Raw genomic sequence first — 26,956 nt, forward strand, 5'->3', positions numbered from 1 at the left:
TAATCAATGATTTGCTTTGCATATATTTATAGAAGAGCTGTAAATTCTAAGAAAAGAAAAGAAATTTTGTTGTCGAAGATGGTTAAATCCTCAACAAAATCTCAATAACTTTGTTTCAAACGCTCAGAAAGTCCTTTGTTCTATATTTTTGCTCTCCATTTTTTTGCAAAACCGTTTACATTTTTATTTTATGGGTTATTGTTGAAGGTCGTACAATGACGTATGGTTGTTAACATATACTTCCTTTGGTTTCTCATGGAAATGTGTCCATTGACAACAAACATACCACATCATCTACTTTATATAAGTATTGTATAAATTACAACGTATTTTGGTGATCTTGCAAAATGATCGTAGTCCCGAAAATCGTAAACATATTTTCTTATCTTAAAAAGGGGCAAGAATGGTTCCATTAACAGGCCAATAAATAAAATTACAGTTAATTTTAAAAAGAATAAAAAATAGGGGTATTTTTTCTCTCATAATAACAGTAAACAGATTCATAACAATGTCAATTTCAAGAAAGCAGACACCAGTTAATTAGTCAATAACAGTACAGCATCAATGATCTTGAATATATGCCACTTTTAACTAAAATATAAAGGCACAGAACCAGGACATAGGAGCACAGAACCAAGTACGTTTTCTTATCACCAGCACATCGTCAGGACAATTCCGTTTAACGAACTTGCACGACTTTTACAATATAATATTGTTGTAATATACTTTGCATAGTACTTATGACGCATCAGAGAAAAAATAAGCAACAAAACAGTGGTTTTATTGCCGTTCTGATACAATGTAAACAAACCCACCAGCACAGAATCAGGACCCACCAGCACCCGTCAGGACCAAATCACCAGCACAGTACGTTCTCTCGCAGGACAACCATACCCACCGTGATATGCATCCGTAATGATCAAAATTGATTGCTTATTACAATGAGAGCAAAAATACTTATAATTTATTTAGAGGGGCTCGGTGGCCGATTGGTCTTAGAACTATTGTAATCACTAGCCAGTCAACACTGAAGTTGTGAGTTCGAACCCCCCCTCATGCAAGTGCACTTGACTCCAATCTTAATTGACTAGGCTTTCTTCATCAATAAAAATGGCCATCACGAAATAGTCCAAAAGTGGAACTTAAAAGTGGCGTTAAAACACCACAAATAAAATATATAAAGAAATATAATTTATTTATTTGATAATTTATAAAAGTATAATGATACATGCAATACATTAATAATGCGTATAACAAATATCTATATAAATATAAGAACAAATATTTACATATAACATAACAAACAATAAAATCTTCGTCACTATTCCATTGTAAAATATCAACAAATAGGTTTCATATCTATCATATTCTGTGCGCATGTCAATGGTAGTTGTAATATGCGCACCAATTGTTCATTAATTGATCTTATAGGGTCTATGCATGCTCCAAATGGCAACAGGAATATGTAAAACCACGCTAGTAAAAATGCTAATGGCCACGCCACAAACCATATAAGAAGAAACCATATGATAGCTGACAGGCAACCTTTAGCCCCGCCTCCTTCGCCTGTACCCATAGCTCTTTAACGGTGATTTTCTGAAAAAGATGCCATATAATGTTAAAATTATTAACGCAAATGGATTAGATCAAGAAAAGAAGATTTTTTTTTATAGTTTGCAGTTAGCGGAAGAATACAGGATTGTTTTAGCTTCCTATAGTAATTTTGGGTTATACAATGTGCATAATCGTGTTAGTCTGGATTGGGAAGAGGATGGTCTTTATTTTTATGATTTTTTTCATCGAATTTCAATTCATTTTGTTTTCTTCTATTCGTTTAGTTTTATTTTTATTATTCATTATTTTCATATTTTAGCACCCCATGTATAGGATTCCATATTTAGTTCTCTTTCAAGCCCACTTTTCTTCTCTATTCTGTACCGACCATTCTTTAGCTTTTAAATATTAACACAATCATTAAAACAAGAGTTGATGAGACCATTGAGATAATAACAGTGAAATGCCGGGAAAAACTTAGAATAGCAGAAACTGATTTATGGTATCTTTTGAAAACAAATTGCGTTGGGTTTTTTTCTTCCTTTTCACTCGTTCATTTATTTATTAAAACCATTCTACAGACCACCCGTTTTATTAAGGTCTGGATGAGGCTAACCGAAAAGAGAAAATGGACAAAAGGTGCAGAATAAATAACAAAAACATAAAGAATAGAGAATAATAACTAAACATTAAAGAAAAAAGAAAATTGACAAAAGGTGCAGAATAAATAACAAAAACATAAAGAATAGAGAATAATAACTAAACATTAAAGAAAAAAGAAAATGGACAAAAGGTGCAGAATAAATAACAAAAACATAAAGAATAGAGAATAATAACTAAACATTAAAGAAAAAAGAAAATGGACAAAAGGTGCAGAATAAATAACAAAAACATAAAGAATAGAGAATAATAACTAAACATTAAAGAAAAAAGAAAATGGACAAAAGGTGCAGAATAAATAACAAAAACATAAAGAATAGAGAATAATAACTAAACATTAAAGAAAAGAGTGCAGCGGATTACTACTAGTATCATGATTAGAATATTCGGGTTAAATGCATAACTAAAAAGAAAATTTGTAAGGGTTCCGCGGAACCCAGTGTCTCGCCTACTATTGCTGTAAATCACAGGCTCAACAAAAATGAGGAAAACAATCAATAAAAATATTCCTCATGATACTATCTTTTGAATGTAAGAAGCTTCTGTCCAAGTTTGGTAAAAATCTAGGATAGTTAATGAATCTAATAAATGTTTTTAAAACTTTAACTGCAGACTGTATGCAATGTTAACTGGAAGAAAATCTAAGTCCAAATTTACTTCTGGATACTATCTTATGATCATAAATAAGCTACTGTCCAAGTTTGGTACAAACCTAGGATAGTTTAAGAAAGTAAACTTTCAACACACGAGTGAATGTAATGTTTCCCCGCAGAAAAACTAAGTCCATTTAAAAGTGAATACGGAAAAATGGATTTATTTTTTCACAAAATTTACTTCTGGATACTATCTTATGATCATAAGCAAGCTTCTGTCCAAGTTTTGTACAAACCAAGGATAGTTTAAGAAAGTTATTAAAATTCTAAAAACTTTAACCACAGAGTGAATGTAATGTTTCCCCGCAGAAAAACTAAGTCCATTTAAAAGTAAATACGGAAAAATGGATTTATTTTTTCACAAAATTTACTTCTGGATACTATCTTATGATCATAAGCAAGCTTCTGTCCAAGTTTTGTACAAACCAAGGATAGTTTTAGAAAGTTATTAAAATTCTAAAAACTTTAACCACAGAGTGAATGTAATGTTTCCCCGCAGAAAAAACTAAGTCCATTTATAAGTAAAATACGGAAAAAATGGAATTTTATTTTTACAAAATTTACTACTGGATACTATCTTATGATCATAAACAAGCTTCTGTCCAAGTTTGGTACAAACCAAGGATAGTTTAAGAAAGTTATTAAAATTCTAAAAACTTTAACCACAGAGTGAATGTAATGTTTCCCCGCAGAAAAAAACTAAGTCCATTTATAAGTAAAATACGGAAAAAATGGAATTTTATTTTTACAAAATTTACTACTGGATACTATCTTATGATCATAAACAAGCTTCTGTCCAAGTTTGGTACAAACCAAGGATAGTTTAAGAAAGTTATTAAAATTCTAAAAACTTTAACCACAGAGTGAATGTAATGTTTCCCCGCAGAAAAAAACTAAGTCCATTTATAAGTAAAATACGGAAAAAATGGAATTTTATTTTTACAAAATTTACTACTGGATACTATCTTATGATCATAAACAAGCTTCTGTCCAAGTTTGGTACAAACCAAGGATAGTTTAAAAAAGTTATTAAAATTTCAAAAACTTTAACCACAGAGTGAATATTTGTGGACGCCGCCGACGACGACGCCGACGACGACGGAAAGTAGGATCGCTTAGTCTCGCTTTTTCGACTAAAGTCGAAGGCTCGACAAAAATCGCGTGTTTCAATTTTGAAGATTTAAAGTTTGCACCGGTTGTTTTCGTGTTATGTACGTTAGCTTACAGCTTTAGATTTTCTTTGTATTGCTTTTCAATTATATTTTAAAGGCATACTTTAGACTTAAGATTTTCACTATGTACATTTGTATTTGGACAGATGCAAAGTCCTATTCAATTGTATTTGAAATTAGCTCATTATCTTAATATAATTAACATTCTTTTTGGCAACCCAAAAAGTCTGATCAAGATATTCCGCTGTTTAAGATGGCTACTTATCGTGAATGGGAGAATCGATCGCTATATAAAGTCACATATAAGCGACCCCAAAATAACAAAAGTAAAACAATTCAAACGAAAAACGACTTTGCGGTATGCATTGTTGAAGGCCGTACGGGGACCAATTGTTTTAATTTCTATTTCATATGGTCTCCCATATGCGGATTTTGGGTTACGCCTTCCTTTTTGGTGGAAAATTGTTGTTGAAATTGAGATTAATTATATAGGGCATCACTGAAGCATGACTGAATTTAGCCCCCTCTTTTAACATGTTTAAGCACTTATAAAAATATCTGTATCCGCCTTATGTATGTCTTATTGGCAATTATGCATCTGAATATGTGTATGCTTAGAAATTAAAAAAAATCTCTGATTCAGAAAGAGAGATAGCTTATAATACAACTTAAACTGTAGTTAATATGTTTACATCCTTTTAACATATATTTACGCCTACATTATACCAGGAAGGATTAAATGTACATTATGTACATGTATATATCATTGATCTACCGTGACTTTATATTTTTAGATATGAATATATAGTGTACCTCTGTGCTTTTACGTACTGGTTTAAATGCACGAGAAATATATATAGGGATACTGAAATCTGCGTTTTTCTAATTTTCATTGACACAGGTTATTAACTTATATCAAGTAACTTTTTGTTTTGCATATATGATATATTAAAAATGTCTTGCACTTACTAGTAAAATGACAAAAAAATAACGATGCAAGGCGGATCCACCCAATTTCAAAAGGGGGGTTCCAACTAGTATATTTCCCCATTCAAATGCATCGAACGGCCAAAAAAAGTGGGGTTCCAACCGCTGGACCCCCTTCCTGGATCAGCTAATGCGATGATACAATTCTTTAATTTACTTTTCAAAAGATGTAGAAGTTTAATGAGTATCTATAAACGATCTTACCTTAAAGTATTATAGTTTTACGTTAAAACAAATACACATTGTATTCTTACTAATACACAACTCATGTGATGTTTTGTGAATCATAGTCATGTGACTTAAGATTTTACTACATACTATCATTATAATGTGTCCTTGTAGTATATTTTAAATGATGAATCAAATAAATTGTTATGAATGAAAGTGGTTGTTTGTTTTGACTTATTCATAATCCCGAGGATATCATCTCGTTAGTGGCCATAAATTTTATACTTCCATTTAAGTATACGAATATTGTTTGATTGAAATTTGCTGTTATAAATTTTCAAATTAAGAAAGATATCCCCTATTGCAAATTAAATGTTCAAAACGAATGTAGTACGGTTTTGTTTGGATCAGCTGAGCAACTTTCGTATTAGTTGAGGATTTTAAATATTTTGGCCTCGTCATCACTGAAGAGACATGTACTGCATACGTCGAAGTAAATTGTTGCCGTTAATGGTATTATTAAACTTTTTTAAAGAACAGAACAACTCAAAAAATAGTTTGAAAAAGATTTGTTTAAATGTATGTAATTTAAAAAAAAAACACGTGTTTAACTGTATGTAAAATTGTAATCGTTAAGTCTTTTACATTATTTTTTGCAACTCCAAAACCCATAAAGGGCGATCAGAAACACAGGAAGAGTGCAAAGAAAAACACGAAGAAGGCAAAGAAACAAACTAAATGGCAAAGAAATCGGTATCATTTAGATGTTTTAAATTTAAAGTCTGGTTGTTATTGACCCTTAACAAGTATGCTTGCATATTTATAATAAGGATAATAAGGTCTTCAATTCATTCGTCTACTCTCGTTGTCATCCTCATTTTTTCAATCCACAATGTGCAAACAAATAAAGTGTATTTTTTAATGATGCACGATGGGTGGTATCGTTTTAAAATATGCTGGGACGCGAATAATATCGAACCTAAAAAAAATGTTACTAATTAAAAGCGTTTATAATTTTAAAGATTATTACTTTAAAAGTTATTAATCTACAGTAGAAATATGAGCGGCTTTAAGTTTCAAGAAAACAATTAATTCGGTGTTGTTTCAATACGCCTTCATCCACTTTAGGTACACGTATCCCAATATTTAAAAATTATAGGAGAAATCATCGAAAAATATAAAGTTAACGACACTTTATCTAAAAAGCACTCTTGTCCCTATCTAAAGCAGATATACGTATTTACAATATGATATAATGTAAATAGATGATTAATGAGATGATAATCGACATCTAAATGCACTGATTTATTCAGCCTTCGTGATAGGTCAAGGTCAGATGTCTGATTGTATTCGAATAAAACGCAGTTGATGTATTCAAACGTTATGACAGCTTGAAGACAACTATTTGATACCACAAGAACCATATCTTACGCGATGATATGATATTGAGAGTCGTTTTGAATATTTATGGGAGAATGAGGATGATAATTAGATATAAGAAGATGTGGTATGAGCAATGAAACAACTCTCCATCCGAATTTGTTTTGTTGTTTTTTTTGTGTTAAAAGATATGTTCGGTATATGCCAATGAGACTTAAATCAAACGTCCAAACTAATCTGCCGAGTTCTAAATGCACAGATATAGCTAAATGATTACGTTCAAAAATATGTACATTGAACGAGTTTCTATACCTTGCAGTGCGTTGTTAGGTTTGATTTTTATGAGGGTTTCACTTTTTTCCTTGACATTTCCCTTGGCCTTTTCATTTTGATCTGTACGTGTCGTCATTTCGTGTCATGAATAGATACATCATGTACATGTACGTTTTTTCAACTATGTATAAATATTTGTTTTGGATATTCGAGACATTACACGTCTGTTATACTGACCATATAGTATTACATGTACACATTTATTGTTAATAGTTTTAAAGACGAGAAAGGAGTAAACAAATATTACTCAGATTTGTTTGTATCGCCCAGTGACAAATATTTGAAGCTTAACAATAATGTCCCATAGCCTTCTACAGTATTGTAAAAAAAAAAAAAAGTAGCCAAGGATAAACGTGAATGAGGCAGCAAACGAATAACAAACGACAACAATGTGGACTTTAACAATGGACAAATGTTTTTTACCGTATAAGAATCCAAGACTTCTTTTAATTTATTACTGTAGAAACTTGTGTTGTTGTTTACCTTTAAAAAGAGATTGTAGTAAACGAACAACACTAGGCCTACCTTTCATGTTTACAATATTTATATAATTATTTCAACAGATTTGTATACCTTAATAAAAAACAAATTAAGATTTGTTAACAATTCATTGAAGAGATTCCAGACTTATAGAAGCCACATGAATACACTTATGTAAAACAAATGCAATTCAAAAGAAACAGTCAATAATTTATTTATCATTCGTGTTTTCTTTTACTTTTTAATTTCGTTCATACAGTTGGAACGGGGATTCTTAATATAAACGTCATAATTCGCAACTTATCTAAATATCAAAGAGCCAAAGCTATTATTCTACATGTAATTTATGCTAACTTTTTTAAATTTACACGATGGTTAATATAATACACGGATAACTGGTAAGGTCTTCCTCTTAATTTTGTTATCCGTTGTCAAACAATTAATTACATAATAACTAATCGATCCAAAAATTATGTTTCAAACCAAATTTGACCAAAGCATAATTCGTGTTGCAGGCGAATTTTGTACTTTTTTCTGTTTACCAACATTGCAAATCATATATACTCGATCGATATATGAATATAAAGATGTGGTATGATTGCCAATGAGACAGCTCCCCACAAGAGACCAAATGACATATATATCAACGGCTCTGTTTAACATAATTTGTTCCCCATGAATATACTGGATATAAATGGTTTTATGGTCTGGTTAGGTGTTGAGTTCTGATTATATACCAACGTTCTGAAACAATGGTTTACTGCCGTTGCCTCTTAGTTATGGTTTTAACAATGGTTATTTATCAATCATTTTATTTTGATATTATATGTCTTCAGGGTATAAACCAGTAGTGAATACGTGAGACAAAAGAGACCAAAAGAAATTTAAACTCATACTAAAAAAGTAAGTCGAAAATAAACTAACAACGCCATTGCTAAACAAGAAATGAAAAACAGACAAACAATTGTACACAAAGCATGACATAGAAAACTGAGCAACACGAATTCCATCAAAAACTGGGTTTGAATAAACAAACTAACAAATATTTTTTCTAAACTTTGAAGCATTCAATGATAAGGCTTTTTCAACCTCATAAATAGATTTTCTTTACCGTACATTTAAGCTGTATTTGGAACCACTTTTATGAATGTTTGGTCCTCAATGGTCGTCAAGTTCGTAATTTATTTGGCCTTTTTATTTTTTTTATTTGAGTGTCACTGAGTTTTTGTAGACGAAATGCGCGTCTAGCGCAAATAAAAAATGTATATCCTGTACATGTTTCTATGATGAGTTTATTTACCAGTGGGTAATCCTATGAAAAGACTAAATTAATGTACAAACTGACAAAAACACTACCTAGACTCTTTGCAGTTAAAAACCCAAATGTTATCTTAATCAGTGGACTATATACAAAACACAATGAAATGACAAAAAAGGATGTGTATTTTCTTTGGTTACATCTTCTGACATCAGACTCTGATTTCTCTTAAGCTGCATTTTAATGTGCGTATTGTTATGCGTTTACTTTGCTACATTGGCTTGAGGTATAGGGGAGGGTTGAGATCTCACAAACATGTTTAACCCCGCAGCATTTTTGCGCCTGTCCCAAGTTAGGAGCCTCTGGCCTTTGTTAGTCTTGTAGTATTTTTATTTTTAATTTCTTGTGTACAAATTGGAAATTAGTATGACCTTCTGCTGTTGTTTTTTTCTATGGTCGGGTTGTTGTCTCTTTGACACATACCCCATTTCCATTCTCAATTTTATGAACAACAAATGCACCATTCCTTAATTTGAAAACTGATACACTAATTACATTATACCTTTACAATGTGTACGGATGTTCGATTAAAATGTTATTACATGACTAATTTAAATAACATTGTCCGCAATGTATAAATGCATATCAATCTAATATAGTGGACGTTTTAGTAAAGTATCAAAATTATTTAGAATTTTGAATTAAGCAATTTGTAGGCATCAAATACAATGCAAATAACATATTATATCCAAGAAAACTATACTGTCGACAGTCGATTGACGAAAGTTACACGAAAGGCCTCAATAACAATGAAATATGTTACCACATTTTCTACATTTGAAGATGCCTGTATCAAGTCAGGACTATGACCAGTTCTTGTCCATTCGTTTTTTATGCGTTTTGTTATTTGATTTTGCCATGTGATTATGGACTTTCCGAATTGATTTTCCTCAAAGTTCATTTTTTTTGTGATTTTACTTTTTACGATGGAATCCGGATCTATTTTCGGGAAATATAAACTTATAGTAAATAAACATAACTAAAAGATGTACTGATATAGTTCACATGACTAATACATATATTTCGTTAACCATTCAATACAATTTGATTACATTTCATATCTTTCATGACACAATTACTCGTCGATTTTATAATCCGATTGCAATCACAGATCCCAGACAAAAGTATTCAAAGAATATAACAAAATCCAAACTGTACTACATGTAGTTGTCTCATTTGTAATCATGTCATTGTTACATCAAAAACAGTTTATAAAGTCGACCATCTTGGTTTTTTTTGTTGTAGATTGCCAATTACTTCAATCGGTTTCCAATCTTTCCAATGTATGGAAACGACTGTTTAGGTGATGGTGCTGCCTTTTCCACTTCGAGTTCGACAGGGAGGAAATAATTCCCTCAGAGTGCGTGCTATGCAGCTTAATGGATTACATGTGAATATTGATGTAAAAAAAGTTGATAGTTTATGAGTGGCATTGGTTGTTGTACCATTGAATCCCCGTCAAAGAGTTTTTATGCACAATCTGGTCTTCCAATATATTTTTATTATGGATTGTGACACCAATATGTACCAATACTCAGATAGATTTATGAACATGGTTAAGAACTTGTTTGCCTTCCTTACTATATAAAGGAATTTTATTTGAATGAGATATTATAACGAGTCCAGAACCAATCCTTTATATACCAATACATATTCTTAGTATTTGACTTTATTTCATAATCTAATTTGTTCAATTCAATATTTTATCATAAATATTTGTTGTTTTTTAAGGTGTTTCGGTTAAGGTTTAACTACCAAGGCTTTTCCTCATCAGGTATCCCAAGCCTCTAACTAATAAAATAATCAGTTTCAAAGTAAAGTTCAAAGCATCCATACGATATGATAAAATATTGAATTGAACAAAATAGATTATGAAATAAAGTCAAATACTAAGAATATGTATTGGTATATATAGGATTGGTTCTGGACTCGTTATATCTCATTCATTATTATAGTTTACATGTAAAGCTATTGATAAAAATTTAGAAGCCGCCAAAATAATAACCGCCAAAATATTACGTATACCTTATCCAAGGTAAAATCGCGAAATTTTACACCCGCGAAAATAACCCGCTATACGGTATCCCTGCAATATCTTCGAAAGGGGCACATAAACACTCTTGTAAAAGACCAAGCCATCCTTATCACATGTATGATGTAGTCAAGGCGAAGGTGGACAATTCATAATATATATTGAGGGTGTATTGCTTTTATTACATTGGTTCTTATGTGTTTCAGAAAATCTAGATATGTTGTCGTTATATAAAGCAGTTTGAAGCAAACGTAGAGTAGCAGGGACGAAGTAGCCGCTGTTCGGGAGTTTGTTTTTGATGGTGACATAATTGCCTTCACCTTCTACGTCGCCTGGGAAGCTCACATCTAATGGTATTATTACCCATTGGAATGCCTTTATCACTTCATCAAACTTATTTATGTTAAATTTTAAAGGATTAAAAATCTTTAGACTTCAGAGATTGATGCCATCTGCCATATGAACTCCAATACAGCAGGAAAGAAATCGCATCATTCTGTTTTTTGTTCATCATGACACAAGACGTTCAACATGTACAAATCTTGTTTAACTTATGTCGAGAAAACAAATGTTGGATTATCGTAAAATTGACATGTCTCTTATATAGCAAATCTGATATAACTAATGGGAAACTTTGTAAACCATGATATAAAGATTCGTTGCATTCATAATTCCTACTCAGTATTTTCTCAGTCATAAAAAAGAAAGCTGTACGTTCCAAAATTCATTGTGTCCGCAGAGATTTAACGGCAAATACATCTTAGATCAGCTTAGCCGGATGGTGTTAAAGGCTTAGTTTCTTATATTTTTAAAATGTATTAACTGACCTTTTTTTATAAAGATTTTCAAAATATGTTTTGATATGAATCGGAAATGTACATATACACAGGCAACTGTTTTAAGACACATATACTATTAGTCTATGTTGATTTCAGGGAACATACGATAAAAATCTATCAATGGAAGTGTTTTTTCTTGATGTTGTCTATGCTAAAAGTTCTGATATCTTTTTTGTGTATCACTAAAATATTATAACGTTATCTTATGTAGAGATGTATTACATACACATGTCATTTATGTTAACACTGTTTCTTTCATTCTAAATTTGAAATTTGTTTTTCAAAGATTAGACTGTTCCCATGATTTCCAAAGCCTTGCTTAACATGATTAAGTAGACAAAAAACCTTCACCGCAAACTAAATCTAGTTTACAAGCCAATGTCTATCACGAAATCACAATACCGTTTCATAGATACGTATAACCCGACAAACGAATCGGATTATACATATTGGATTCATAGAAAAGAGCATGGCTTACATTAAAGGATGTATGCATGCTTTCCTTATATTGTACATATCGTTAGGATATTTAAACACTGCATTTTCGTCTAACTCGACCGATACAGAATATGTTCCTCTTCTAAACAAAGTGAAAACACCAGTGATGGCGGAAATTGACTTGTCAAAACTTGGAGAACAACTTAAATCATTTATGCAAATTGAAATTAAAAAAGTGATTACGGAAAAGATTGTAATAGAGTCTAAAAACATTCACCATAAGCTTGAAAACAGATTTAATGCAGCAATTGAAAATTTCAAAACAGCGATGGAAGCTTACACTGATGATGTCCTTCATAATACATCGATAACAATGCGAGTGAACATTGAACGGAATATAAACAAAACTTTCGCGAGGCGAGTGCGTCGCTTTCGGACTATTATGCATTCTGAAATCAGATCTAACTTACAAAATGTAAAAAAAGAAATAGATTCGGTTCTATCAGAAAGTTATAACAAAAGTAAAGAGTATAACCAGGATAGGAGAAAATTGACAAAACTGTCGGGGAAGCTACTAGGACTGTCAAAACATCTGAAAGGTAAATTTATTTTAAAAAATGTATCCAGAGTCCTTCAACAAAAACAAAAACATTTATGTTGCAGTTAAAAAACTTTTTGTTGCTTTCATTTTTTCAGATACGCATACCGATAAAGATCAGGGGAGGATTAAGTGAAGAAAAAAATATTGCATCTTTTTTAAACTTGTACATACATGTACTGTAACTATAATTATAGTTATACTCAGCTTCAGAATACAAATTCAAAATACAAAATATTTCAAATTCAATCCAGTTTTAACGGATTGTGTTTTTGGTAGTTAACTTTTAATAGTTTTATAGGTTTCATTTACCTCATTATTCAAAACTTTCTTTGAAAACATTGGTAATTATTCTCACATTAATGTAAAACGTTTATTTACTTTCATCGATATTTCAAAAAATAATTATGAATGAAGGCGATTTAACTGAAGACGTCGTTGTTTTGATTATTTTGATTATTTAACAAATTTAACAATATAATAATGCATACAATATTAATTGAACTGTATATGGTATTTGGTAAAAGAATATTATTATTGTTTATACTTTTTGGTATTCAATCAAGAGTAAAATCTAAAACAAAAATGAAATCCGCGAAAAATTCAATGAAGAAAGTCCGTAATCAAATGACAAAATCTGTTAAAACACATCAAACGAATGGATAACAACGGTCATATACCTGACTTGGTACAGCTATCTAACACATAAATATATATTAAAAAAATCAAAGTTTCACAGGATCGTGTGTGGCTCGAGGTCTTACACAATGGAATGACTTATTTTTTATCTTATAGTTCAAAACTGCTATTGAAATCGTTTCAGCAAATTATGAGAATGTAGGTAAAATAAGCACGACAAGGACACCATTCATACACTAATTTAACAAACACATTTTTATGACATAGTACCTAACTTATTACACAATAAATGAAATACAAGTTATCTAATTTTAGATCCATCATATAACAGACATGGGGTTGACAAGAAAATCAAGGGTGCTGGACTGTCATCATATGTCAAAGGTAATACACCAATGCTTTTTTTTTTATTATCTACGAGATATAAAACAAATCAAAACATGCTTTATTTGTGCAATAGTTACAGAAAGAGAAATATTTCGTTTTTAGCAGCCAGTTGGTTCATCTTTGTCGAAATAAGATAAGAAACATCGCTGATGACTTATTCGCTAACAAGTGAATAATTCTAAATTATTGAATGAGTTTTTATCCGTCAATTTAACAAATATCTAGAGAGAGATAACACATGTCGTGTTCAATTATAAAAAGGGAAACATATCAAGATTAAAAGTCAAACAAGGGTAGACCATTTGATTGACTGATTAGAACCACAAAAACACATTCTAATCGAGGAACCCGATGATAAACATATATTTTCAACCTTCAATATGGAATAAAGTAGATTTAGAAAAAATCAAATGAATGAGATGCTACATGTATCAACAAATATCTTTATTTACTAGTATGTTCTTATTAAGTTTTAACCCCGTATGAAGTCTTCGAAGGTCACCAAAATAGTTAATTAGACTTAAACACAAACAGGATATTGTAGAAAATATATTTTAAACTTTTATATTTCATTTGGACAACCTTTATTATGTTATAAATCAAATGTGAGAATTTGGTTCAAATTTATGAGCATAATGCTAATGCCTCTTTAAATGAAACTTTTGACGTTCACTTTTTAATCGTGAATTATTTTTTGTGTGATTTAATGAACATTTAGGAACAATACAGTATCCGAAAATCAAAAAGAAACAGTTACCATTTGGAAAAAAAATATATATCGTGCATGTTGAATACATAAGGTGGATTACATTTTCAAAGTTTTTGCGTTCCTCGTGATCTCAATGTATCAGATGTAAGATTTAATTTATCCTAACATAAAATATCAATTACTAAGTACCATGCTTGTGTTTATATGCGTTATTTTTTAGAGGTAAGGAATTACACGTGTTTGGTCTAAAACATTCAAACATCAAATGTAGAAAAAGGTAGAAACTAATCCTGCATATATCAAATGCTTCTATAATAATTCTGGACGATATCATTGAATATTAATCTTAGTACCAGCGATTAATACATATGCTATAGAGTCAACAAATGTTGTTAACAATACTTTATTTCTGGAATCATGTCTTGCACCATGAAAGCACGTCAATTTCGCACACCGTTATGATGTCATTTACCAGATCGAAGGCGCGACTTTATCCCTCCTCGATCAAAATTTCCAGAACTACCATAATTGTTATTCTGTGGGAAGTATATACATAAATTCTGTTATCAGATTTTAATTTCCCAAATATTTTGTGCACTCTAATAGTTTTTTTTTATTTATTTTACCCCCTTTGGTCAACATGTGTTGGGAGTGATGATGCCTAAAATTTGTTCACGTGGTGATGGAAGCCACATGACATATTTTTTTTAAATCGTTTCCCGAAACTACCGTATATCCTTGCTTAATTTGTGTTCAATAATATCTAATACATTATTTGAAATTTGAAATTGTTGAACATGACATAACATGTGTAAGACCGTAATATACATTAAAAACAATGACACCGTTCTTTTTAACTGAAAAAAAACCTGTTAAAATAATTTTAATTTTTTACATGACGACTAGTTTTTTTAAATTTTAAAATCACATAAACTCTTTTCAGATCACAAAGGGAAACTGTTTTCTACAATGTTTCCAATACAAGACACCTCATACAGTTTTAAATTACAGTTAATTATCACAGCAGACACGCCCACTAATGTTGATATAATCTCAGAATACGCAGAAATTAATAGAACGGTGACCATTACAACGGGTGTTGAATACATAAATATTCCAAGCGAAGTTGTCACTTTGGAAACGGGTAGAACATTTACCACCGTTCTGATTTCGGCTGATCAACTCATTACTGTTGTTGGATTCATCAGTACATATAGTTGTGACAGTGATTGTGAATCGTCGAGTTTTGTTGTTTTACCTTTGACTACAATAGGCACTGAGTACTCACTTATTACACAACCAAACAACAAACAAAACTGCGGCATAATTGCCACAGCAACAAATACTACAGTTGTTATAGAGTCTTCATCAACGAAAGGTACACCAGTAGGAAGTACAACTATTCAACCTGGACAAAAATTTAATATAGTTCTTGACTTTTTAGAAGGTTTTAACATCCAGACTAATAACAATTTGACTGCAACGAAAATCTATGCAAATAAACCGATAGCTGTAATATCAGGGAACAGATATTCGTCTCTGAAAGAAGCAAATAAACGTTATCCTTACCGCAGTAACGATTTTTCAGATATTTTGATGGAAAGCTTGATACCTGTTGATAAGTGGGGTCGAGATTTCATAATCCCCGCAGTTCATAAGGCACTAAATTTAAGAATTAAAATAATAAGCCGATATAGAAATACAACTATAACTGTAAAGGATAACTCTGGATGGTTAGGTACTGAGTACGGAGATCAGATAGAGATTAACTTATCACCCACGTCGTATTTTGTATCTGCTTCCAATCCAATCCTATTGTGTCTGTATGCATTAACTGAAAACAACGGAATTAGCATGATGATTATTCCTGGAATCAAACAGTTTTCGAAGGAGTATGTTATAGCACCACCCGAAGATCCAAATTATACAAGTTACATAACGATAACTATTAAATCATCGGACGTAGATGGACTTCGATTTGTTGGCAATCTTTTAGCTGTGGAATCCACTGTTATAATGGCGCGTAACGAAAGTTATACATCTGTAGTAAAGAAGATGGCAGGTCATTCAGTTTACAAAATACGTCATGTGTCTAGGAACGCGTTATATGGAGTTGTTGTATACGGATTTAGAAACAAAGCATCTTATGGATACCCTGCCGGTTTTAGGTTTTAATTTAAACACTTGCTTACTGTGTCTGTATGTTATAGGTAACGAAGGACGGTATGGATCACTAGTATCAAGTACAAGACAATTGTTTGTGGTTGTTGTCGCAAATGTTCCCGCAAAAGACAATTGTTTTTCTTAAACGATATATACGGCAAATATAAGGAAAGTATATTGATTTTTTTTTCAGTTATCCGTCTGTATTTTTATTTAATAAAACATTGTATTTCGACCATATCTGTTGATAGAGAACTCCGTGTTCTATTATTAATGGTGTAAGTATGTCAAACAATGGTTTCGCGGCTATATGCAGTTGACAATAAAATGGCGGGCGGTCATTATAATAGACATAATGGACATGTGCGCGCACATTATTTAGCGATTTATGATCATGACAATGGGAATAAAATGTTGAGATTTACCCTTAAAATTAAACTAATCATGCAAAACAGGATTGAAATTTTGTATAATTACCAGACGCGTCTTTTGTCTACAAAAGTCTTACGAGTGATGTTAAACATATACCAAAAATACGTTTCTACAGATTCACTAACATGTTTAATTCTAAATATACGATAAGCCAAGGTATAAGGCAATCACACATCTATCTCCAAAATCCATTGATCCAAATTTTGAGTATAATGCTCCGAAAAACTCACCAATCTTTGAAACATTTCTTGAACATCAACACCTCTTTTACTTTCAGTAACACAATCTGAAAGCATATGAAATTACGTTTTTAAGTCAATCGTACTTTTTTTGTGGATACTTTATATCGTATTTAACCCTTACAAGTCCATTTAACGAAGCGATTTTCAAATTTGGTTGTTGTAAATACACATGTTAAATAAGGAAAGAACTAAGTTTTATATATTCGCGACGATTAAACTTTTCCACTCGCGAAAGTCGCGAAAATAAGTCGCACGCAAAATTAATTGGATTACAATAATTATAAAACAGACTTCCTCATTATTTTACCCAGGTATTATATACACTAAATGAATTGTACACACTGTATTGGTTTCTGCGTTTAAGACATAATGACTATCCTTGTAAAAGTTATATATCTGTACAACTTATTTTTTTATGTTGCCAAAGTGAAAGACTTTTCTGATGACTTGGATTTCTTCAAGGAAAAGAGAAAACAATACTAAAAAGACCAATAATTTTATCGTTCGTCTTCCCGAAAAGAAACTTTTACTTTTTTCCATGGGTACCTTTAACTAAAAATCATTACTACTAAAGCATTCACTTAAACGTACACTATGCTTCTACTTAAAAAGATAACGTACATATTTTTTATATCAGAATTAAATGTAGAGCAAATGATTTGACAAAATCTGTATGGGCTACTTCTGCATGTTATGAAACTGTGTTTATGTAAGATTTTTATACTGATCATACATGTAGCTGTTACTTTATTTCTTTATGTATTTATTTTTATCTTTATGTATTTATTTTTAAACTATCTACCATTAGAATGTGCTTTAAAACACGGTACACGTAAAATAAATTAGTAAAAATCTGCTGCTATTACTTAATTTCATTGAGCAAAAACAAAAAAAAAGTATTTTTGTAGTCAGATAGAAAAGTTTAATGATCGATCATTTATAAGAAATAAAGAACAAGTTGATTTGGGGTTTTTAAAGTCTTGCTCCAAACCCAAAAAGCATAACAAAAAAATAAAACATTGTTTAACATGTCGAAAATGCATAAAAAAATGCGGTACAAAACTTACAGGGAGCCCAGTCGCCAAGGGCTCCTCGATTTTGAGCTGGGATCCTGAACTTTCAGGAAAATATCAGTTGAACATATAGAAACTAATAATGATGTATCTGGCCTTAACTCATTGCTTGAAATTCCAAAGGTTATTCCTGGGGTCACAATGCTAGGAATATTACAATTTGTTTACATTGTTTTGTATGTTGATAACCTTTGATTTTGTCAGTTAATATTTTATTTTTTTTGGTAGTTTTGATATTTCATTTTTTTTTAATGACAGATAAGTTTTAAAGGTTGAATATTTAAAACAAAATTCCATGAAATGAAAAGTTTTAATAGAGTACAATAAACCTTCACCTCAAACTAAATACAGTATACAAGCACATTTATATCACGAGTGTCAAATCGCATTCACTTGTCATAACAACGTAAAACACGACATACAGGGTTATACAGTCATTATGGTTATTTTTGGGATAGAGTAAACACCCAAAGTTATTGAAAACATGGATTTAACTATAGGCTGCTTTCATGCCTTATTTATTTTGTTTGGACCATTAGGATACATGACAACTGCATTATCATCAAATTCAACCGATACACAATATGTTCATCTTCTTGACAAAGTAAAAACACCAGTGATGGCGGAAATTGACCTGTCCAAACTTGGAGAACAACTTAAATCATTTATGAAAATTGAAATTGAAAAGGTGATTACAAAAAGGATTGCAGTAGAGTCGTCAAAAATTTACAATAAGCTTGAAAATAATTTAAATACAGCAATCGAAAATTTCACAACATCTATGGACGCTTACGCTGATGGTGTCCTAAATAATACATCGATCAAAATGCGACGGAATATTGAACGAAAACTTAATCAAACTTTCGCAAGGCGAGTGCGTCGCTTCCGGACCATCATGCAATCTGATATCCGATCTAACTTACAAAATGTAAAGAGAGAAATATATTCTGTTCTGTCGGAGAGTTATAACAGTAGCAATAGTTATAAACCAGAGAAGAGAAAAATCAGGGAATTGTCCGGAAAGTTCAAAGACCTGTCAAAACATCTCAAAGGTAACTTATTATTGTTTAAATTAAGACATATAAAGATTTTGCTTAGATGAAGTTTTTATTATTTATTTTCAAAAACTTGTATTGGATTCTTTATTTAGTTTATGCATGGGTAAACAAATTCGTGTGATTTAAAGGAAAAATAAAAAAAAGTGCATTAACATATATGAAAATATATACACTTTAATGTCATGAATGTGCATGAACGAAATGAAAATTGGTTTTACTTGTTTCCTGAATTCAATTCTCCCCCTGTCACCAATACCATCATACGTATCGAATTTACTGACATGTCTCTATCAAATACATTTCACATGACGAAGGTCACACGATTGTATCGTTTGGCAGTATATGTAACATGAGGGATAAAATTCGAACTTTAAACACTGCTTACAACAAATGTAGTGCACTGGTTACATCATAATTTAAAGACTTATTTGCACTAATGCAATTCGCTGTTTTATTGAACGCTAACTTAATGTTATGTTTTATATGATATTTTGTTGCTGCTTTGATGCATACTGAAGTTGACACGATATCCTTCTTTTTAACAATAGAACCAAAATCATAGTTTTTACAATTCAAATGCCATGTCACATCACGTTTCATCAATTCAGAGCATTTTTAGGATTGGAAATCAATTGGAATGTTTTGTTTTAACATTGTATTTGCTATCACTGTGGCCATTTGTGGATTCGAGGAAAATATTATAAGATCAATGGTAGGAAATTTAATATAAACTTTTTTAATTTTCGCATCTGGTACTAGTATTCGTGTTCTACTCCCCGTAAATATACAGTTAGTGCTAACATACACTTAAACAAACTTTTCATGAAATTATATGTAATAAAGAGTAAGAGTGAATTTAATAATACACTAGAAATAATTTTCATATTGCGTTAAACTCAGTTTATAACATATAACAATTGCATTATTGACAAGCAAGGTGTTGCGTTAATAAACATCATATAGTTAACGATATGTGTTATAGATTCGGAATTAAGAATGTGAAAAAAGACCTTAATATATAATCCACTAGATTTTACGAATTTTCTGAATTCAATCTAAAGGCTGTAAGAAAATCATGAAATGCAGTCCCACAAATGTAAATTAAGGCAACAGTAGTAAACCGCTGTTCAAAACTCATAAATGCATGGACCAAAACAAAATCAGGGTAACAAACTAAAACTGAGGAAGACGCATTAAATATAAGAGGAGAACAACGACACAACACTACAATGTTACACACACAGAAACGAACCAAGCATCAGACAAAATCCCACGAGAATAACAAATATAACATCAAAAACAAATACATGAATTTGGGATAGACAAGTACCGTGACACGTTTTATCGCAATGTGAATTTACACTCAAAAGTAAGAGAAAACAAACGACGCAACGTTAAAATGTAACACACACAGAAACGAAGTATAATATAGCAATGGCCATATTCCTGACTTGGTACAGGACAGTTTTAAAAGAACAAATGGTGGGTTGAACCTGGTTTTGTGGCATGCCAAACCTCCCTCTTTTATAAGATTTTTGCCGATTATTGAATATTTCCTTCATGTCAAACACATCCATGCGTTTAATACAAATCACGTCTAATTATCCTCTTTATGAAACTAAAATTATTTTTTTCAAATTTACTTTAGATTCAGCTTATAATAGAAATGGCGACAAAAAGAAAGCCAATACTACAGGACCTTCAACAGAAAGCTATTCAAATGGTACGTTGGTTAAGCATTTTTTTGTAAATGATTCTATACAATATAAAATTGAGAATAGAAACGAGGAATTAGTCAAACAGGAAACTATACGACATAATACAGAAAATAGCCTAAGGCTTCAGCTGGCTTCTAAGCAATAATGTATACTTGTTCATGGATAACTTTCATGTTCTATGACTATGACTATAAGACATCAAATTAATAAAACAAGTCTTAGCGGTAAATGTACGGTTAAGGTCCAACCTCATTTAACTTTTCTTTGTGAATAATTATGCTCTTCAGCCGGATAAAGCTAAGGTAATATATTCCTGATGTCGAAAAACTTCATAGTTTTCTCAACAGTTAAGTTATAAAAATGACCATATCAGTAATTCATGTCAACACATTGACTACTAGTATTTAAAAGAAAGATATCAATATATTTATACAATTATTTAAATAACTATAAGAATCGATAGAACTGGCCAATCTGTTTGAGATGGAATAGTCAGAACCTGTTTTAGGATACATCTGTCAAAATCAGTTCTGCGATAGAAACATCCAAATCTTTTGCACATGATAGAGTAGCTGCGGTATCGTAGCTCTTTAGGTCCTTTTGTTATTTTTTGACTATTTGCGGACCATAGAGCTACGGATTTTTCCTATTTCAAAACGTTCGGAATTGCGACCCAGGTTCAGGTCGCACTTATTTCCCTAAAATTTACTCTTTATAATCCATGCAAAGCTTGTCAATATATCTAGTTCGTTTCGTTAGATATTTTTCTAGGATATGACGTACCTACTTATGTTTGAATATTCATTTCCTTAACACTATTATCTAATTATTTCCATTTGTATACATTCTCCGCCTATTTTGTTCGGCCGTATTGAATTTGGTGGTGACGTCACGAAAATCAAGAAAAGATAACTCAAATATCCTCGATCTCCTATGTTGGAGGTGAGGAACGCCTACGAAAAACAAGAACAGATAACTCTTATAGACAAACACGTGTTGGTTTGTTTACTTAATTCTAAGCGAAAATCAAGTGTTTAAAAGACTTTAAAACATTTATTCATAATAAATATTCAAATTCCATGAAAGAATTATTATTTCCGTTAGTATCTAACCTTAATTAAACGTACTTTCATTCAAAAAGTCATCAAAATAAAATAAAAGACAACGTAAACAAACTAGCACGTGCTTTCCAATAAGAGTTATCTTTTCTTGTTTTTCGTGACGTCACCACGAGATTCAATATGGCCGAACAAAATAGGCGGAGAATGTATACAAATGGAAATAATTAGATAATAGTGTTAAGGAAATGAATATTCAAACATAAGTAGGTACGTCATATCCTAGAAAAATATCTAACGAAACGAACTAGATACATTGACAAGCTTTGCATGGATTATAAAGAATAAATTTTAGGGAACTAAGTGCGACCTGAACCTGGGTCGCAATTCCGAACGTTTTGAAATAGGAAAAATCCGTAGCTCTATGGTCCGCAAATAGTCAAAAAATAACAAAAGGACCTAAAGAGCTACGATACCGCAGCTAATGATAGAGTACATGAAAAATTTGCGATTAACTCAATCGTAAATGCCAACATACAGTATTCCTGGTCCCATACGACACTTTTATTGACAACAAACTTAGTGGAGTAAGGAATAATGTCAAACAAAAAATATAAATTATGGAGATGTTAATATACGACAGAAAGTCATCAACAAACGATATAAATAAAAATAAATGTATTGAGTGAAACATATCCTCAACAATAGACAATTTTTTGTACAATTTACCATTCTCTATACGAGTCCGAGCCAGAAAAAAGTGTGTATGAATCTATAACAAACAACAAAAAGGCTTCTAGTAGCGGTAAATACTCCAAAAGTAATATGTCTGCTGAATTTTGTGTTTTGATTTAAGAAATATAATCATTATTTGAAACAAATCTATATATAGAATCCAATTTTGTAGTGACGCAATTTACGCCTTTTTTCAACTTTATCAGTATATTATACATGTTATAATTGCCTATAGCGAGAATTTAAGGACCGTGATATCTATAAAATGAAGTTTCTCTTTGCATATGATTTTTATATTTAATTAATTTATATTAAAAAAAAGTTCCATCATACATGCAAAGTAAAGCCTGTAATTGTGAAATCTAACAATGTTGGTCGAGGAACGAATGTCCTGCCATATATTGAGTAATCAAAACAATGCACTTACAAAGAGTTTTCACGCAATTGTTTACTGATATTTTCTCTTTTCAGATCACAAAGGAAGGTTATTCTTCACAATGTTCCCAATACAACAAGACAACTCGGAGGATTTTATTGTACAGTTTATTATCACAGCCGAAAAAAAGACGAAGGTTGAGATTCTTTCGGAATACGCAGGAATTAATAAAACGATAGTCATTACAAAAGGAGTTGCATACGTAAAAGTTCCCAACTTAGTATTAACTATTGGCACGGGTAGAACATTTACAACCGTTCTCATACGGGCTAATCACCTTATTTCCGTTGTTGGATTCGTACTTGATTCATCTTATTGTTACTCTCATTGTAAATCTTCAAGTTTTATTGCATTGCCTTACTCCGAATTAGGAACGGACTACTCAATTATCACAAGACCAAACAACGAGCAAAACTGCGCCATATTGGCTACAACCGCAAACACTACAATTACCGTAGAGCCTGCTTCATTCATTGGTCTAACGATTAAAGGTGCACTTATCAAACCTGGTCAAAAATTTAAAATAGTTCTAAATTATTAAGAAGGTTTTCATATTCAGACTCTAAGAAGTCTGTCTGCAACAAAAATATATTCAAACGAACCAATAGTCGCAATATCAGGAAACAAATATACTTCTACGAAATCTCATTTGACGTGTTTTCATGAATGTTACTATTATACAGGTAGTATTTTATACGAAAGTATGATTCCTGCTGATAAATGGGCTCGACATTTTGTTATACCGCTTTTCCAAAAGACACACACGTTAAAACTTCGAATACTTAGCCGAAATTTAAATACCACCATACGTATAAAGGACTTATATAATGCATCAAGGTCATTTTATATGGTTGGAGAAGAAATCGAAATGAATCTAGATGCCAAGTCATTTTATGTTTCAGCTTCAAATTCGATCATCTTGTCGCTTTATGCAATAACAAAAAAACATGGGATAATTATGATGGTCGTTCCTGGAATCGAACATTTTTCTAAAGAGTATGTTATTGCACCACCCACAGATCCAAGCTTTACTAGTTACATTACGATAACTATTAAATCATCAGACGTCGAAGGACTTCGATTTGTAGGCAATCTTTTAGCTGTGGAATCATCTTTTATAATGGTGCGTAACGAAAGTTATACATCTGTTGTAAAGAAAATGGCGGGTCATTCAGTTTACAAAATACGTCATGTGTCTAGGAATGCGTTATATGGAGTTGTCGTTTATGGATTTGCGTCAACTTCAGCTTATGGATACCCTGCAGGATTTCGGTTTTAGTTTAAACGCTGATTATAGTGTCCATGTTTTACGCAACAAAGGATGATATGCGTATCCGTCATTTTATTTTCAAAAGCAGACAATTTTGTCACTTAAACGATGAAAAATGTATTGATTTCTTTCTGATCCCAAACCCCAAAAAGAAATAGAAAACATAACTGTCGATAGTAAATTCCATGTTCTATCATTAATGGTGTGTGTATGTCAAACAATGGTTGCTTAACTATTTGCAGGTGAACAATGACAATTATGGACAGTCAGTGTTATTGCTGGAGGGTGGGGACATGATTGGTAAATTCTACGCTAACAAAATATTTGTTCCCTAATAATTGGATTTTTTTTATTTTCAGCATTGATGATTATGACATGTTAGTTATTGTTGAATTCACGAGCAGAAAAATATATACGTGAAGTCAAATAAATTACTATTTTATTAGGATAGGAATACGAATATATGGTATGATTGCCAATTAAACAACTATTTAAATGCATGAACAGAAAAAATATACGAGTGGTCATTACAAATTTTATAAGGATAGGTTAACAAAAATGTGGAATGATCTCAAAAAAGAGAACCATCCCAATGACCTTAACTAGTGTCAATGTGACCAACTCAATATCAGCATACGGCTCACAACAATACAGAAATCCCATAGCGTTGAGTTTTAAAAGGCATCCGAATGACGAATTTATAATCATTCAATTGATTTCTTCTCAGTTGGACTTGTTATTAAATGATAGGTTTTGTTTTTATTTCAGTTTGATTTTTAAATGTTTTCTTTTATACATACATGATTGAATAATTAAAATGTTATTCAGCCAAAATGTATTGTACTATCACATAAATAAACAGGAACAGCTAAGGTGAAATATTTTATGAAAGCATGCTTCTGTGTCAATTATAATTATAAAACTTACTATTGTTTATTATTTAGACACGTATATAACACTGCACGATTTGAACAAATTTAATTGCTATCTGTCTATTTGTTAGGGCTTCGCATCAAAATTAATTATATATCTCAACAACCTTATCTTTACTTCTTTACTCTTTGCTGACTAGTGTACGACAATTCCGAAAATATCTTCGAAAGTTGGAAGTTTTGTATGAATATATATAAAAAGGATATGTATAGTATCATTCGCAAGTTAGGAGATCTTGTAAAATAAATACGTTTTGTATGATTCTTCTGCTTAACATTTGGTTACCAGTCTATTGTTTTACTCTTCATTTTCCGGTTGATCATCTACTCTGCATGTTCAGTTGTCATTGTCTCATGCATTTGTATTTCTTTTTTTTAAACATCGCTGATCATCATAACATCGCTGATTTATATGAAGTATAACAAATATGTGGTAACATATTTTGATTGATATTTAACAAATGTTTAATGTTGTTCTGAAGAACATACATTCAGAAGTTAAGTATGTATAATATCTATGTAAGAATATAAATATATATGAGGCTTTAGAAATATTATTTTTTTAAGGCACGATCTGAAAATCACGAGGATTTATTTTAGTTTTTTAAGTATTGAGATTTAACCTGTTTCTCTTATTCTGAATTACTCGATCTATCCCCTTTTCTGATCTTTTATTATTTTTATTTAATCAATGTGTGGTTTGTTTGATCTCAGTTTATTATTGGTTAAAATTCGATTATGACGTCAAATTTTCCTGTTTTCCACTGTATTTCCTATGGTGGCGTCATGAAAGAAGACGACCATGTCTGATGAGGTTACATAGAAAGAGCACATATTTTTTGCAGTATATTCGAGAAGACGGATTAAGATTGTTTGCATGTCGTCTTAAATCATTAGAGAAACAGATTTCACCACCAAATTTCGTGCACTACAATATGTATCCACTTTCGACAGTTAAATGATAAATATTTAAATGAACATTTGTGTGGATAAATATCGTATCACATTCGATCAAGTGGTAGAATCTACATATAAGTAACATCAATTCTTATTTCAATCTTAAGTCTTATTAGCTACGCTCGAATTAAAAAGTTTAAATTTAAGTCCAGAACGTAATTGCCGAAAAAAATAATGCCGTTAAAGTAAAAGGTTACATGTCGCAACTATCTATTTAACACAATCTCTGTTAGCAAAATGGCATTTATGCTGGCTGATATTTACAGACACAGAAATGCAATGAAAGTTTGATTTATTTATCAGGGATAATCTATTTTAGATGTGCTAAATAGATATTATATCTTATTCTTGCTTTTAAAGTCGGATCATATGACTGGAAACAAGGACGTGTTTGTATAAACATGGCATCATGTTAATGATACTTTATTCAATTGTGTTTGGAAAGTTAATTAATTTTAAGTAAACAAATATAAGAAACAACCGTTACCAGACACAAAATATTTATTTTCGTAATTAAGTGCACATTGAAAGTCTA

At 31.3% G+C, this 26,956-nt stretch overlaps 2 protein-coding genes and 1 long non-coding RNA gene across 3 annotated transcripts; 2 read left to right on the forward strand and 1 right to left on the reverse strand.

Annotated features, from left to right (window-relative positions):
• Positions 1-1,178: 1,178 nt before the first annotated feature.
• LOC134719548 (uncharacterized) lies at positions 1,179-5,353 on the reverse strand. The gene is made up of 2 exons (XR_010107614.1): positions 5,231-5,353; positions 1,179-1,596 (listed from the first exon to the last, which is right to left on the reverse strand). It is a non-coding gene; the product is annotated as an uncharacterized LOC134719548 (long non-coding RNA).
• A 6,615-nt stretch (positions 5,354-11,968) lies between these two features.
• LOC134719549 (uncharacterized) lies at positions 11,969-17,857 on the forward strand. Its single transcript, XM_063582541.1, has 3 exons — positions 11,969-12,613; positions 13,567-13,635; positions 15,291-17,857. The coding sequence occupies exons 1-3, from the start codon at positions 12,046-12,048 to the stop codon at positions 16,520-16,522; spliced, it is 1,869 nt and encodes a 622-aa protein (XP_063438611.1). The 5' UTR covers positions 11,969-12,045; the 3' UTR covers positions 16,523-17,857.
• Positions 17,858-18,643: 786 nt separating this feature from the next.
• On the forward strand, positions 18,644-23,910 carry LOC134719550 (uncharacterized). Its single transcript, XM_063582542.1, has 3 exons — positions 18,644-19,309; positions 20,964-21,038; positions 23,298-23,910. The coding sequence occupies exons 1-3, from the start codon at positions 18,742-18,744 to the stop codon at positions 23,801-23,803; spliced, it is 1,149 nt and encodes a 382-aa protein (XP_063438612.1). The 5' UTR covers positions 18,644-18,741; the 3' UTR covers positions 23,804-23,910.
• The last annotated feature ends 3,046 nt before the right edge of the window (positions 23,911-26,956 follow it).

Source organism: Mytilus trossulus, chromosome 5 (genome assembly GCF_036588685.1).
Source record: "Mytilus trossulus isolate FHL-02 chromosome 5, PNRI_Mtr1.1.1.hap1, whole genome shotgun sequence".
NCBI lineage: Eukaryota > Metazoa > Mollusca > Bivalvia > Mytilida > Mytilidae > Mytilus > Mytilus trossulus.

Coding starts and splice junctions, on each gene's coding strand:
- LOC134719549 (XM_063582541.1), top strand. CDS start 12,046: ATGGCTTACATTAAAGGATGTATGCATGCTTTCCTTATATTGTACATA. Junction 12,614..13,566: donor ACTGTCAAAACATCTGAAAG/GTAAATTTATTT, acceptor ATCTAATTTTAG/ATCCATCATATAACAGACAT. Junction 13,636..15,290: donor ACTGTCATCATATGTCAAAG/GTAATACACCAA, acceptor AACTCTTTTCAG/ATCACAAAGGGAAACTGTTT.
- LOC134719550 (XM_063582542.1), top strand. CDS start 18,742: ATGGATTTAACTATAGGCTGCTTTCATGCCTTATTTATTTTGTTTGGA. Junction 19,310..20,963: donor CCTGTCAAAACATCTCAAAG/GTAACTTATTAT, acceptor AATTTACTTTAG/ATTCAGCTTATAATAGAAAT. Junction 21,039..23,297: donor AACAGAAAGCTATTCAAATG/GTACGTTGGTTA, acceptor TTCTCTTTTCAG/ATCACAAAGGAAGGTTATTC.